Source organism: Eumetopias jubatus, unplaced genomic scaffold (genome assembly GCF_037043125.1).
Source record: "Eumetopias jubatus isolate StellerSeaLion01/CBP00866 unplaced genomic scaffold, mEumJub1_p1.0 scaffold_8, whole genome shotgun sequence".
Taxonomy (NCBI): Eukaryota; Metazoa; Chordata; class Mammalia; order Carnivora; family Otariidae; genus Eumetopias; species Eumetopias jubatus.
The window spans coordinates 90,839,953-90,853,416 of NW_028274814.1; the positions used below are offsets into that span (position 1 = coordinate 90,839,953).

At 37.7% G+C, this 13,464-nt stretch overlaps 1 protein-coding gene across 1 annotated transcript in view; it reads left to right on the top strand.

Moving 5' to 3' along the window:
- The window catches only part of SRGAP1 (SLIT-ROBO Rho GTPase activating protein 1), a 263,998-nt gene that overhangs the window by 116,950 nt on the left and 133,584 nt on the right, over window positions 1–13,464 (top strand). The window contains exon 2 of the mRNA XM_028110990.2: window positions 12,085–12,280. Coding sequence (XP_027966791.1) covers window positions 12,085–12,280 — 196 coding nt within the window. The remainder of the gene's footprint in view (window positions 1–12,084; window positions 12,281–13,464) is intronic.

The following is a 13,464-nucleotide window of genomic DNA, read 5'->3' on the forward strand; positions in this document are numbered from 1 at the left end:
AGAAGTATTTTAAATAATTTGTCATTTTAAGCTACTTTAATTTAAAACTTAAATCTAATTAAAGTGAAATAGAAGGCAACTCTGATCATGTATGGTACTTATAAATCCTTCCATTCCATATCCTCAGTATTCTACTGAATATAGTTAACACTGTTCTCCCTTGTCTAAATTAGCATAAAATAATTTTTAAAAATCTCTTGTCAAGGATTTGGCAGGAAATGTCATTTTCTGATAATTTCATCAGTTAGAACATAGTTCTACAGCTATCTTTTCTAAATATGAAGAATATGCATTTGTTTTTCACTTACTAAATAAATTGAAACTTTCCCAATAAGTGAATGAGGAACTGAATAAAAATAGCATCCCTTACCATTTTAAAGGATTTACTTTTATTTTATGTTTTTAAGATTTACTTGTTTTAGAGAGAGAGCACATGCACAAGCATGGTGGGAAGGGGCAAAGGGAGAGAGAGAATCTCCAGCAGACTCCCCACAAGTGTGGAGCCCAACATGGGGCTCGATCCCACAACCCCAAGATAATGACCTGAGATGAAATCAAGAGTTGGACACTTAACTGACTTAGCCACCCTAGTGCCCCTAGAGTATTTACTTTTAAATCCTCCTAATAATTGATAAGCCCCTGCTTATCAGTTGGATGGAACAAACTGCCATCCATGTAATGCCCTGAACTAGATAGTCCTGTGCCTGGGCCTTTGCACACACTACTACTTTTGCACATAATACCCTTCCCATACCCGCCGCCAACTTGGCACTTTCCTACTTATCTGCTAACTCTGGTTTACCTGGGCAATTTGTTGTTCCTTCCTGTGTTCTCACAGCACATGCTTCCATTATAGGACTTACTGCATTGCACTGTAAATGAAGATCATTGTAAAAATAACAGTTATTTGTTTTCATGTCTGTAGACTAGGAGCTAGCCTGAGAGGCCCTGGGGCACAACGCGGTTGGTTTATCTTTGTTTTCCCAGAGCTCAGCACCTGGATGGTGCTCAGTAAATGTTTGTTGGATGAGTAGCAAAAGCATTTCTTTTCTCACTGTTCACTTGTTAAGTGGACATTTTGAGAGAATATTGTTGAATTCAATTTTTGCAGATTATGTGGGTAAAAGTTGGATGTTTATGTGGGACTAGAAATACTATTTTATTACAGAGTTTGGCTCATATCTGAGGATAAAGTAAAAGAATTAATTTTCAATCTGTAGGTTGTCTATCAAATTGAATATTTTATTTGGTATTTTGAAGAGATACAGTAATGAAGAGAATTAATGTTTCTTACATTTTAAAGATTTATTTATTTTTTATTTGAGAGAGAGAGAGTGCACACAGAGGGAGGAGAGAGAATCTCAAGCAGACTCCCCACTGAGTGCACAGCCCATTGCAGGGCTCAATCTCACAACCCTGAGATCAGACTTGAGCTGAAATCAAGAGTCGGACACTCAACCGACTGAGCCACCCAGGCGCCCTTGTTTTTTACAAGCTGGTTTTAACAAGCTGTTTGCTGTTCAGTCTTTGCTTAGGCCTGAAAAATCTTGGAAGATATACATATTAATATACGTGTGTGTGTGTGTGTGTGTGTGTGTGTGTGTGTGTGTGTGTGTATTCTAATGGCATCTATTTTAAGGATTTTGTAGCCTAAATCTTGAAAGGCATTTATTCTATGATCAAAAACTGTTAGTAAATGTAAACTGAATGTTGAGGAAGCACAAGTACTTGACCACTTTCTGGTTTCCTTGTGTCACCTCCTGAGTCACAGTTCCAGTTCCTTGGAGCCAGAGGTTATTGGAGCTCTCACTTACTGAACTGTAGTGAAATCAACGTAAGATATAAAGTCGCCAATAGCAATCCAATCAGTCTGTAGTAGAGACTTAAAGAAAATTAAGTGAAATGATTAGTGTTTCCTTTGTCATTTTCCTAGATGAAGGTATCCTCTATGGTAGAAGTAGACATACAAAATACCTTTAATTGAGAGATGTGTAAAACATGATAGTCAATGGATTTAACTGGAGTCTTTTTCCAATGTTGACCAAATAGGGCGTCGTTAATGGGGGAAACCTTGTCAGGCTGGCTGCCAGAGGGACCACATGGAGCAAAGAAAGAAGAGATGGTGATGGGGCAATGGCCTTGGGGAGAGGGGAATGGAAAAACCATTTTATGAATTAGCAAAATTTGGGTCCTGAGTCCATGTGCACATAACTAAGCCTTCTGACAACTTATCTTTACTAAAGCAAACATTCATCAGAGAGAGTTATTGAGTGTCTATTATGTGTTCTATGGAAATTTAAAGACATGATATTTGCGTTCAGGGATTTATAATCTGTAGTTCAAAGCTTTACAGTAATTTTAACATTAGCAATTGATAACAATTTACAGTTTAAAACAGCAACAGTTGACCTAAATACACAATTTCCCATAAAGCCACAACATTCAGGAAATACTATGGAATTAGTATTAATCACTTAAACAGTTTTTATAAAATATTTGAATTTTTCAGGGGAGAAGGAGATTCTTTTGGCTTTACTATTACGTAAATAATAGAAATGTAATCATTGCTTCTAAAGGATGCTAGTTAGATACTTGGCAGTTAAATTTTATTTGATACATTAAGTTACATACAGTATCTATATACATTCTAACAAATTATCTAGAAGGCCAGCCTGGATCACTTGGGCTTGCTTTGTATAATTATACACTATGTGTAATTGTTGAACATTATAAGTTTGTATCATGAGCTTTGGAATCAGACAAACCTGAATGGAAATCCAAGCTTTAGTACTTAATAATTGTATGACTTTGGACAAAATAACCTCTCTCTACTTTGATATCCTCATCTATTTAATGGAGGCACTACATAATGTGATTGCTGTAAAAATTAAATGAGCTAAGCTATATCAAGCATCTCTCACAGAATCTGGAACATAGTAGGAACTCAATAAATATTCTCTTGGTGTTTACCATGTTAATGGTAAATTGCTTGGGAGGCTAAACTGTACACTTTAAAATTGCAATTACTGCAATAAGGAGAAGAGCCTTTATTTGAAAAAGGCTCAATTTGGGGCGCCTGACTGGCTCCATCAGTAAAGTATGTGACTCTTGAATCTCGTGATTGTGAATTCGAGCCCAATGTTGGGTGTAGAAATTACTTAAAAATCTTTAAAAAGGGGGGGGAACCTCAATTTGCAAGTAACTCAGTACAAAACATTTAAACTACTTTAAAAGTTTTTCATTCTTAAAACTTATTCCAAAAAAATGTGCAAGCTTTTCTATTTATTCCATGAGACTTCATGTTGAATTATATCCGGAAAGAAAGTCAACATTTAGAGAATGCCTTGAACCTTTGAAAGGTCAGCAACACAAGCCATTCCAAAATGTAAATCCTTGTACTCTCTACGGATCAGTGATTTTCACGCATGGTCTTTTTCTGGTAGTAAAAATCAATCTACTAATACCGTCTGAAATGTTCTTGCTTAATTATGGGGAAGTTAATGAAATCTTACCTCTTGTGCATTCCAAATACAGACATGATAGTGAATCATTCAGATCTGTACTTCCTTAAACTGGCCTTTCCTGCAGTGTATTAAACTGCAATAATTGATCCCCTTAAGTTATTGCCTTTTATCCTGGCTAGCTAGCTTTCATTGGGGGAAAAAAAAGGTGCAGATTTGTTTTCCATACTTCACCTGAAAATGTTATCTAGGCCAAAATATAATATTTGGCTTTCAAAAGCTATGAAAACTGATGCTTTTGTACTAAGCTTTTATTCTAAAATAATACTGAGGTTAATGTCCTTTCAAATGAAGATGTTGTAATGAAAAAGTAGAAAAGTGGAAACAACCTCTCTTTAAGTGTCAGAAATGTTGTGAAATTGACTTTACTTTTATATCCAAAACAATGAGGATTAACTGTACTGAGAGGACAGTTACCTTGTTTTATTCCAAAAGGTTTTGTCATAATTCTACTCCCCCGAAAATATGCTGACCATCTCTAAGAGTTCTAGGATGAGATCGTGGTTTTCAGCTTAGAATGGAAGCAACCTGATTTCATATATATCTATGCTATTTAGTTTGCTTAAATTGTTGGTGGTCTCATAATTTAGAAGTAGAAAGACTAGGGAGTTATATTTTCCATGAGGCAGTAACCTGGAAGGTTACATTTGGTCCAGCCACCCGAAGCTTCCTTCCTTAGAACCTAACTCTTCTGGGCTAGAGTGTCAAAAATATCATTTTTACTTTAAGGAACTACATTTCCATTCCCCAAATTTGCACAGCCTTCCAAATCCTGCATATCTTTAAAGGCCGTTCAGGGCCAATGCCCTCTGAAGCTGTCATTGATGATAATAACCCCCATTGGCCCATGATCTTTTCTTTTCTGAAAGTCCTTTAGCCTCTGTAGTCAATATTATCAAATCTAGGATGTTTTTCTTCCTTTTTCATTATACATTTTATGATAATCAGCCAAAACAGTGCTTTACAAGATGAGAAAGTCTTCATTCCCCGTTAAAACCTTTCATTGTCTTTGGAAGGGGGAATATGGCATCTATAATTAGTAACCATTCTGCAGTTGAGGATTCCAAAGAAATAGTTACTCCTCCAAGGTCACACTTCTAACTGCAACTGTGTCTTGCTACTCTGTATTCTATCCGGTATATGCATTATGCTTAAGTTCTGTCTTCTGATCAAGCCTGCTAATTCTTCAAAAACCTTTTCTGGTGAGAACTCGCACTGCAGATTCCACCTATGAGAAACTTAGTTGCTAATGTACTCATATCCTAGAGGAGCTTTGTCATATAGATGAGCCACGTTTCTAATTTTAGATTTTTTTAATAGTCATTTTAAAAAGTGAAGAGAAGCAGATGAACAGGTGAAGCTAATTTTAATAATGTCTTTTCTATAACCCAATGTCTAGAATTTTTTCCCAGTGCCTACATTTTTTAAATGTCAGCATTAACAGTTATCAGTGAGACACTTTACATCCTTTCTTCTTCATACTAAGATTCTGAAATCTTGAGTGTATTTTTGCCCTGACGGCATGTCTCAGTCTGGACTAGCCACATTGGAAGCGCTCAGTGTGACTAATGGCTCCATATTGGACAGCACAGATGTAAAGGTTTCTCCACAATGTGGTTGAAAATCAGCTTCTGCTTTCTGATAACAAATTAAATGGAAATACTCATTAGTTCCACACCAGATGACAGAAATGAGTGATTCATAACTAATTAAAATAATGGGCGTAGGTAGGGAAGAACATGGATACCATTCACTCTTGTGAGGGTTTTATTGTTGGTTTGTTTTGCCTAGTAATTCATAATTCAAACAGGTAACCATAGAGTTTACAGAAGAAACTCTTATTTCATGAGGTGTAGGATGCTTAGCATTTCATTTAGTTATTTGTGTGATTTTCTGGAATGCAAGTCTGTTTATATATCTTCCTTATTCAGAATTGTTCATTTCTTCACTCGTGTTTCCTGAAGTTGCCCAATGAAAAGATTCACCTGGGTACTTAATTAAAATCCTCCATTCCAGGTCCTGCCAGACCAACAAGATAAAAATAGCCAGCCAAGGGGATTGGACACAGGTATTTTTAATAAGCACCCCAGGTGGTTTTTATCATCAAACCAGTTTGGGAAACTGAGCTAAGATATAAAATCGTACTCCTTAGTGTTCTGCTTGGGGCTGCCCTAGGCCCATAACCAGACCCCCTAGCGGTCCAGGGTTGGGTTGCAGCAGCACAGAAGCCCGTGGTATAACTCTCCTTCTTCTCTCCCTCCTCCTGCAGGTGAGTATGCTAATCCTTTAGCCCAGAGTACCCTTCCCCCTGTGTGTATCAACAAACTGCCAGGTCAACCTCAGGATCACCTCCTCAGTACTTACCCCTTCCTTTGCCCAACCATGGAAACTTCTTCCGCACACCTCCATTGCTCTTTAACTTTCGTACCTTAAGGTCCTGAAGGTCAGTGACTTTCACTGTTTGCATTGTCTGTCTTCTCACTGAGGATCAGGCTCATGACTTTCAGCCTGTTCTTTATCCCATAGTAAGGAGCCTGGCACAAGGAAATAGTGAATATCTTTGCAATGAAAGCATGCAGATGCTAGTAGTAACAGCATCTTTACCTTTTTCATGGTGGTTTGCAGATTGCGGCATGCTTTTCATTTCTACTCATTTAATCCTCACCAGTCTTGTGAGGTGGGACTATTTCACAAGGTGAAATTTGAGAGGTTAAGTCACTTGCCCCACGTCCCATGATTAAAAAAAAAAAAAAAGATTTATTTATTTGAGAGAGAAAGAACATGCGCAAGTGGGGGGAAGGGGCAGAGGGAGAGAGAGAGAGAGAATCTCAAGCTGACTCCCCACTGAGCACAGAGCCCCAGGTGGGGCTCGATCCCAAGACCCTCAGATTGTGACCTGAGCCAAAATCAAGAGTGGGACACTTAACCTACTGAGCCACGCAGGCACCCCTCCGATAATTTGTAATAGATAGCACTGTAACTCCAGTCTGGGTCCATATTGATGTCACCTAATTTCTGTGCAAAGTGTAAGAGAAGCATAAATCTTGGATTTGGATTTCTAGTGAAATGGTCTTTGCTTACTTTTGTGGACTTTTTTTTTTGCTCCAAACTTCTAGCCTAAACACATTTCACCAAAGTTTGCACCTGGTAGTTAGCTAGCTAATCAGCAGCTGGAAGATTCGTACTCTTTAGTGTTCTATTCACGTAAACAGTAAGCATGTGAATAATTGACAGAACCAGTTAGAGCATCGCTGGGTTCTTCTCTGAGACATTCAATTGGCTCTCACCTGTCATTTGGGAAAATACCTTATCTCCATTTGGTAAAGGTACTGATAAATTCTAACAGAATGTATACTTTTTTAATTATCATAAGGAAAAATCTGACCAACCAAGATTATGAAATAATTGAGATGGTTTGTGATGACTTAGAAATGTTGTTGCCTTTCTATCTGCTGGACAATCATGAGTGTCACACCCAGTCTATCAATTTTATGCACTAGTCCTCGTCATTTAGTAACATATTAGAGAAGCAACCCAGTCTCATGGACTCAATCTTTCCATGAAATATGCATCATTCTGTGGTCTCACACAAATTTATTTCAAGGATTAGGACTTCCCTTTCTTTATCAGCAATAAGAAGAGATGTCTCCATTTCCTCCTTTCCAAAGCAATTCTGTTTTATTTAGTATTGTCAGATTTTTATAGCTTAGAAGAACTGTTTCTATTTTGTTTAACAAATTTATTGAGTAGTTTGAAAGCACACTTTTTGTGTATTGTTGGATTGTTAATGTTGATTCCTTCTGTGGTGGCACTCTGGTTGATCAGAAATGAAATAAGTCCTTTTTTAAAAAGCAGCAAATTTTAGCCCTGTTAAAATGGCCATTATTATTATTTAGTAGGTCCTGACCTAGATTTAAATAATGACTGCTTACAGCCTCCTCAGAGATGGCATTTTTCTGCCAAAAGAGATTGTGCTGTTTTATGCAGTTGTTTGGGAGTCATGGTAATAAGTCCCTCCTAATGTTCTATTAGGTAAATCTTTTCTATACCATTAGAAATTGTAACAATTAACACACCAGTGATGCTCACCTGCTAGTAAATTTCTACTCTGGCTTACAAATTCAGGGTGAAGTAAAAATACTGAAGCAAGAGCCATCATGAAGACATCGTTTTGTTTTTTTATTTTTTAAAGATTTTATTTATTTATCTGACAGAGAGCGAGAGAGGGAACACAAGCAGGGGGAGTGGGAGAGGGAGAAGCAGATTTCCCACCGAGCAGGGAGCCCGATGCGGGGCTCGATCCCAGGATCTCAGGATCATGACCTGAGCCGAAGGCAGACACTTAACGACTGAGCCACCCAGGCACCCCGAAGCCATCAATTTAATTTATGTTGTCCAATTTGATTACTAAGAAGTACTAGGTATGAAAATATGAGGAGTTATTTTTTATTATTATTATCATCATTCTTAGAAATGTCTCCACAACCCAAATTTCATGGAATTGTGATACAGCAGTATATCTTTTTTTATATAAGAGCTGTAAGTCACAGACCATTTAACTCACCCCCCTGAAAGTGTACAATTCACTGTTTTTTAGTGTGTTCACAGGTTTGTAACCATCGCCACAGTCACTTCTAGAACATTTTCATCATCCCATAAAGAAACCCACACCCCTTAGCAATCGCCTCCCACTTCCCCCAACTCCTCTAGCCCTAGTAACAACTCGTCTGCTTTCTATGGATTAGTCTCTTCCAGACATCTCATAGTGTAATCAGTTTCCCTTCATGACTGGTTTCATTCACTAAGGTTATATTTTCAAGGTTCATCCATGTTGTAGCACAAATCAGTACTTCATTCCGTTTTATGGCTAGACCACATTTTGCTTATCTGTTCAACAATGATGGACATGTGGGTTCTACTTTTCAGCTATTACAAATGATGCTGCTGTAAACATTTGTATATAAATTTTTGTGTTCTCATTTTTCTTGGGTATATACCTAGGTAGGAGTGGACTTGCTAAATCTGTGTTAACTCTATGTTTAACCTTTCGAAGAACTGCCAGATTGTTTTCCAGAGTAGCTGTGCCATTTTGCATTCCCACCAGCAGCAAACGAGGGTTCCAGTTTCTCCACTTCCTCGCCAACTCTTGTTATTATCTTTTTTATTATAACCTTCCAAGCAGGTGTGAAGAGGTGTCTCATTTGCTTTTGATTTGCTTCTTCCTGATGGCTAATGATGTTGAGCCACATTTCATCTGCTATTAGCCATCTGTAGATCTTTTGGGGAGAAAATGTCTATTTTGATTCTTTGCCCATTTAAAAAATTGGATTATTTGTCTTTTTATTATTGGGTTGTAAGAGTTCTTTATATATTCTAGACCCAAGTTCCTTATTAGATACATAATTTGCAAATATTTCTCCCAGTCTATGTGTTGTCTTTCCACTTTCTTGGTGGTTATAGCTGTATATCTTATAACATAGTTATTCTTCAGGGCATTATGTCTTCCAGGCTCTTCCACAGTCTACCACTGTCTGCTCCTCTTTCCATAGCTTCCTGGTACATTTCTTCATTATAGCACTGATGTATTGATACTATCAACTTAGGATTTATATTTCCTACCAGAAGGAGTTGTGTATTATAAATCTTCGTTAACTCCTGCCTAACACAAAATAGGAGCTCAGTAATGGCTTGGTTAGGTAAATTAAAATGAAGCTTGAGTCTCAAAAAAAAAAAAAAAAAGATCCAGATCAATACTAACACACAAATCTAATAGAATCCTGAAAGAGTGTGTTTAAAGAAGGTGGGTGGGAAGTTGTAATCTCTTCTACAGAAATAAGACTCACACTTTTTCTTGAAATCACTACTTAATGTGCTGCTTTCACCAGGTCCAGCCCTCATGATTCTTTGGTACCTGGGATGACAGTGGTGCTATGTCCTGTAGCACCCTGTGGTCCATTGGAAGAACTGATCCGGTGTGGGGCGCAGTACATCACTGGCTTCTTTGATCTGTTCTGAGCAGTGGACCAGAATTGCTATGACTATTTATTTTACTCATGTATTTAAAAATCTTTTCAACTTATCAGTGCCATTTACTGTTAGATCACATCAAGTGAGGTCATATTAATAAAGCCTTACCAGATGTGCAATGAAGTGAGTTACTCTGACATTGTGCTGCCTTGTGGCTCTGGTGTAGTATAAAGAACCCAGAGGTTTTCTCTTCCTAAGAAGACATGTATTATGGTAGTACTTTTATCTTGATATTTTTTTTCCTTGTGTTCTTTTTTTGTGATCCTTTCCTCATTTGTCCCCAACTTGTCTAAATTAAAGGGGTAATCAAACGAATTCTCCTTCAGTTTGTGGAGCATGTTTTATTTTCTCACAATACCCTAGATTCTGTCCCTTCACATTTTCCTTCTTGAAAATGCTGCTAGTGTCCTGTTTTGATGGGAAAATTACAGATAATATGAAGTAACAGTTGTTGCCTGCAAAAAAGATGAGATTTTTAATTGTTTAGATACAGTCCTCCTTCTCAAAATTCCCTAGCTCTTGATTTTAAACACTGAAGGAAGCAAGAGGAAATCTAAGAATGAGCCTGAAGAAAGAAGCCCACAGAATTTTTGTGTAGATCTCTTGAGATCTGTACTCTCGGCCACTTTTATTTCTTATTTGGCACTAATGCAGCTTAAAACAAAAAAAAATCCTAATTGACAGCCTAAGACGATTGATTTATTTTCTCTCAGCAGAGCAAGATGTGCTAAAATTACTAAATCTTAAAAGACTTACTGAGATTCCTGAATGAGAAATACCCCCACCCTTGATTTCTTTTTTCTTCATGAAACAAAAATAGTTCTGTATTTGTGGGGGAAAGAGTTTGGCAGACATGGTGATTATAATACTGTATTGAAAAACCCTTACTTTGATTGACTAAAAACCAGATGCTGTTCATGGTAGTTAAAAGCCTGTAATAATGTTTTCACTCTGGTGATCACCACACTTGTATGAGATTAATAATAGGGTCCCCCAATCTAGAGGTGGAGAAACCAAGGAAAGGACACTTGAGAAATGTTTCCTACCCTTTCCCAGGGTTCCCCAAAGCAGTGTTGCCTGGGACATGACTTTATTGAGGGCCTCGTTTCATAGTTACTGTGTCTTTTTTTGGCAGGATAAAGTATTTAATCTCCTTAAACCTCAGTTCCTTCTTTGTAAAATGAGGCTAATACTCCTACCTACTTCAATAGGGTGTAGAATAGTGTTTGATTATTGTTATCCATTATTAAATTGAACAAGTTTCCGGACTCCCCATTGAGAACTTGATCACCTGCTTTTAATGAGCTTGATTAAACATGGCCAAATGTATGCATATATATTGTGAGCTTGGTCTTTCTCTGTTGAAGAATAATAGAAAGGAATTGAGGAAATGTTCAATGTTATTTGGACATTGATTTCTCTCTTTTTTTTTTTTAAGATTTTATTTTTAAGTAATCTCTATACTCACACGGGGTTCGAACTCACAACCCTGAGATCAAGAGTTGCACGCTCCACTGACTGGGACAGCCAGGCGCCCCTGGACATTGATTTCTATTTACTCAATTAGATTCAGCCCTCACTTTAAGGGAATACACAGTGAGTCTGGGAAAGATGAAATAAAGTTTTCCAGTATGAGTATTCTTGTCTGGAGGTTAGCCCTGGGTCTAACTACTGACAAGAATAAGTCAGTAGTTATTGCTGTATCTATCGTATTTTCCGAAACACACAGGTTTTGTTGTTATAGTCATTTACAGATAGTTTTGCGTGGCATGCCCTTGCTTTTGTTTTTCCTAAATCAGTAAAAGACTAACCATCACCTTCCTAATGTGTTAAAATCATCAAAGGATTCTTTTCAGGATTACATGTGTCAATAAAGCTGTTAGTTTGAACAATGTGTAAGAAGTGAAGGCCAGGTGAAGAGCCTTTGATGTTGTGAATAGAATAATAAAGTGGAATCCGAGGACTCCATTGATGAATGGATTATTTGGATAGAGAAAGAAATTATTTTTAGGCACGGCATCCCTATAAACCCAGAAGCTACGTGTTTTACAAACTAGAAATTTATGCACTAAATACAAATTACCAGATGTCAGTGTCTGTCTGTGCCAACTGGCAAATACGCGGTGGTTCAGAAGTCTGGAAGAAATGATGCTCGCATCCTTGCTATTCAAACTCAAAAGGGATAGTTGAGGTAAAATGCTGTTGAAAAAATTACAATGTACACAGCACCCCAAACACGTCACATGTTATGAATTGTTATCTTAAAGGCTTTCATTTTTTGCCCTCATGACTCCATCCATGCTTGTGGCATTGCAAATGTAACCCATGTTTCTGTTCTAATTTCTGACATTCTTTCCTGGGACTTGTCTCATTCTTTTAAAAGGTCAGCAGATTATATAAAGAACCAATCTAGACCTAGCAATTTCATAAAGGTCCAATACAGAGCTAAATGTATAATAGGATTCATTGTCTTTATCTTGCACATACCAGCACTAACTTTCACAAAATCGTCAAATGGATTCTCTTCTTTCCTTAGAAATTCGAGCTCAGCTGGTAGAACAGCAAAAATGCCTGGAACAGCAAACAGAGATGAGAGTTCAACTTCTCCAGGACCTGCAGGATTTCTTCCGGAAAAAAGCTGAAATTGAGACGGAATATTCTCGGAACCTAGAGAAGTTAGCGGAAAGGTTCATGGCAAAAACAAGAAGCACTAAGGATCACCAGCAGTACAAGTAAGAGACACTTGACTCAAATTCATCTTTCCAAGGTGATAGCCTGCCTTCTTACCACCCTTCTTGGTTTTAGAATTTTGCATCTTTGTCTGAGAAGCTGTTGATTAGCATATCCCCACAGGTAAAAGCAACTCTGCATTTATAATTTATGAGCATCAATGTATCACATTTTAAAAGTGTTCTCTTGACATTTTTTCTTTCCAATAAATGTATATTTGTGGATAACTTTATAAATAAGAAATGGTGTGTGTTCATAAAATTACTGATTACAGAAAAGTGGGAGTTGGTCTCTACAGGTAGATATTTCAGTGGGCACATTTTAAAATGGCTGCTTCTTCAAGCAAAGACCTCAGGATTTCTGTAGTGATTTTGTATGAAAATAAGCAGTAGGGAGCATGTTTAGCTCCCTACCCCCCAATCATGTTTGTGGTCACTCCAGTTGAGACTGACTTAAAACAAGGAGCTTTAGTAAAATGCTTATGACCAAGTGCAGTTAAACCTTGAATTAATTAAAAAAAAAAAAAAACCTTTGAATTAAGTATACTTCCTTTGTTTAAAAAAATACAGATTTTCTGATAATGAAATTTACTTTGTAATTTAGATCCTAGAGACAGAGACAAGTAGGCAGGCAACTTTAATGGAGAATACAAGTACTGTGACAGGATAAGTGCAGGATGCCACAGACAGACCCAATGGAAATCCATTTTATAGTGGAGGTGGGGAAGGGATGGTCCGAGAAAGGTTCTGGAGGAAGTGATAACGTAAGTGAAGACATGAAGGACTAGTTGGCAAGCTGAGGGGCCCATAGCAGGATGTTCCAGGCAAGGGGAACATCCTGCATCAGGGAGTAGAAGGAAAGGGGTATAAGGCAGTTTTGCAGAACAGAAGCAGTTGGGTGGGAGTAGTGAGGCGGTGAGCATTGTGGCTCCAGGTGTAAATTGTGCCAGATCTAGGAGGCCTGTAGATCACACTCCACAGTTTGGACTTTGTCCTGAGGACATGAGAAGCCTTTGGAGAGTTTTAATTAGAAGAATGACCAGCTCAGACCTGTGTTTTGTTTTATTTTATTTTATTTTGAAGATTTTATTTATTTATTTGACAGAGCAGAAGTGGGGGGCAGCAGGCAGAGGGAGAGGGAGAAGCAGGCTCCCCACTGAGCAAGGACCCCAATGCGGGGCACGATC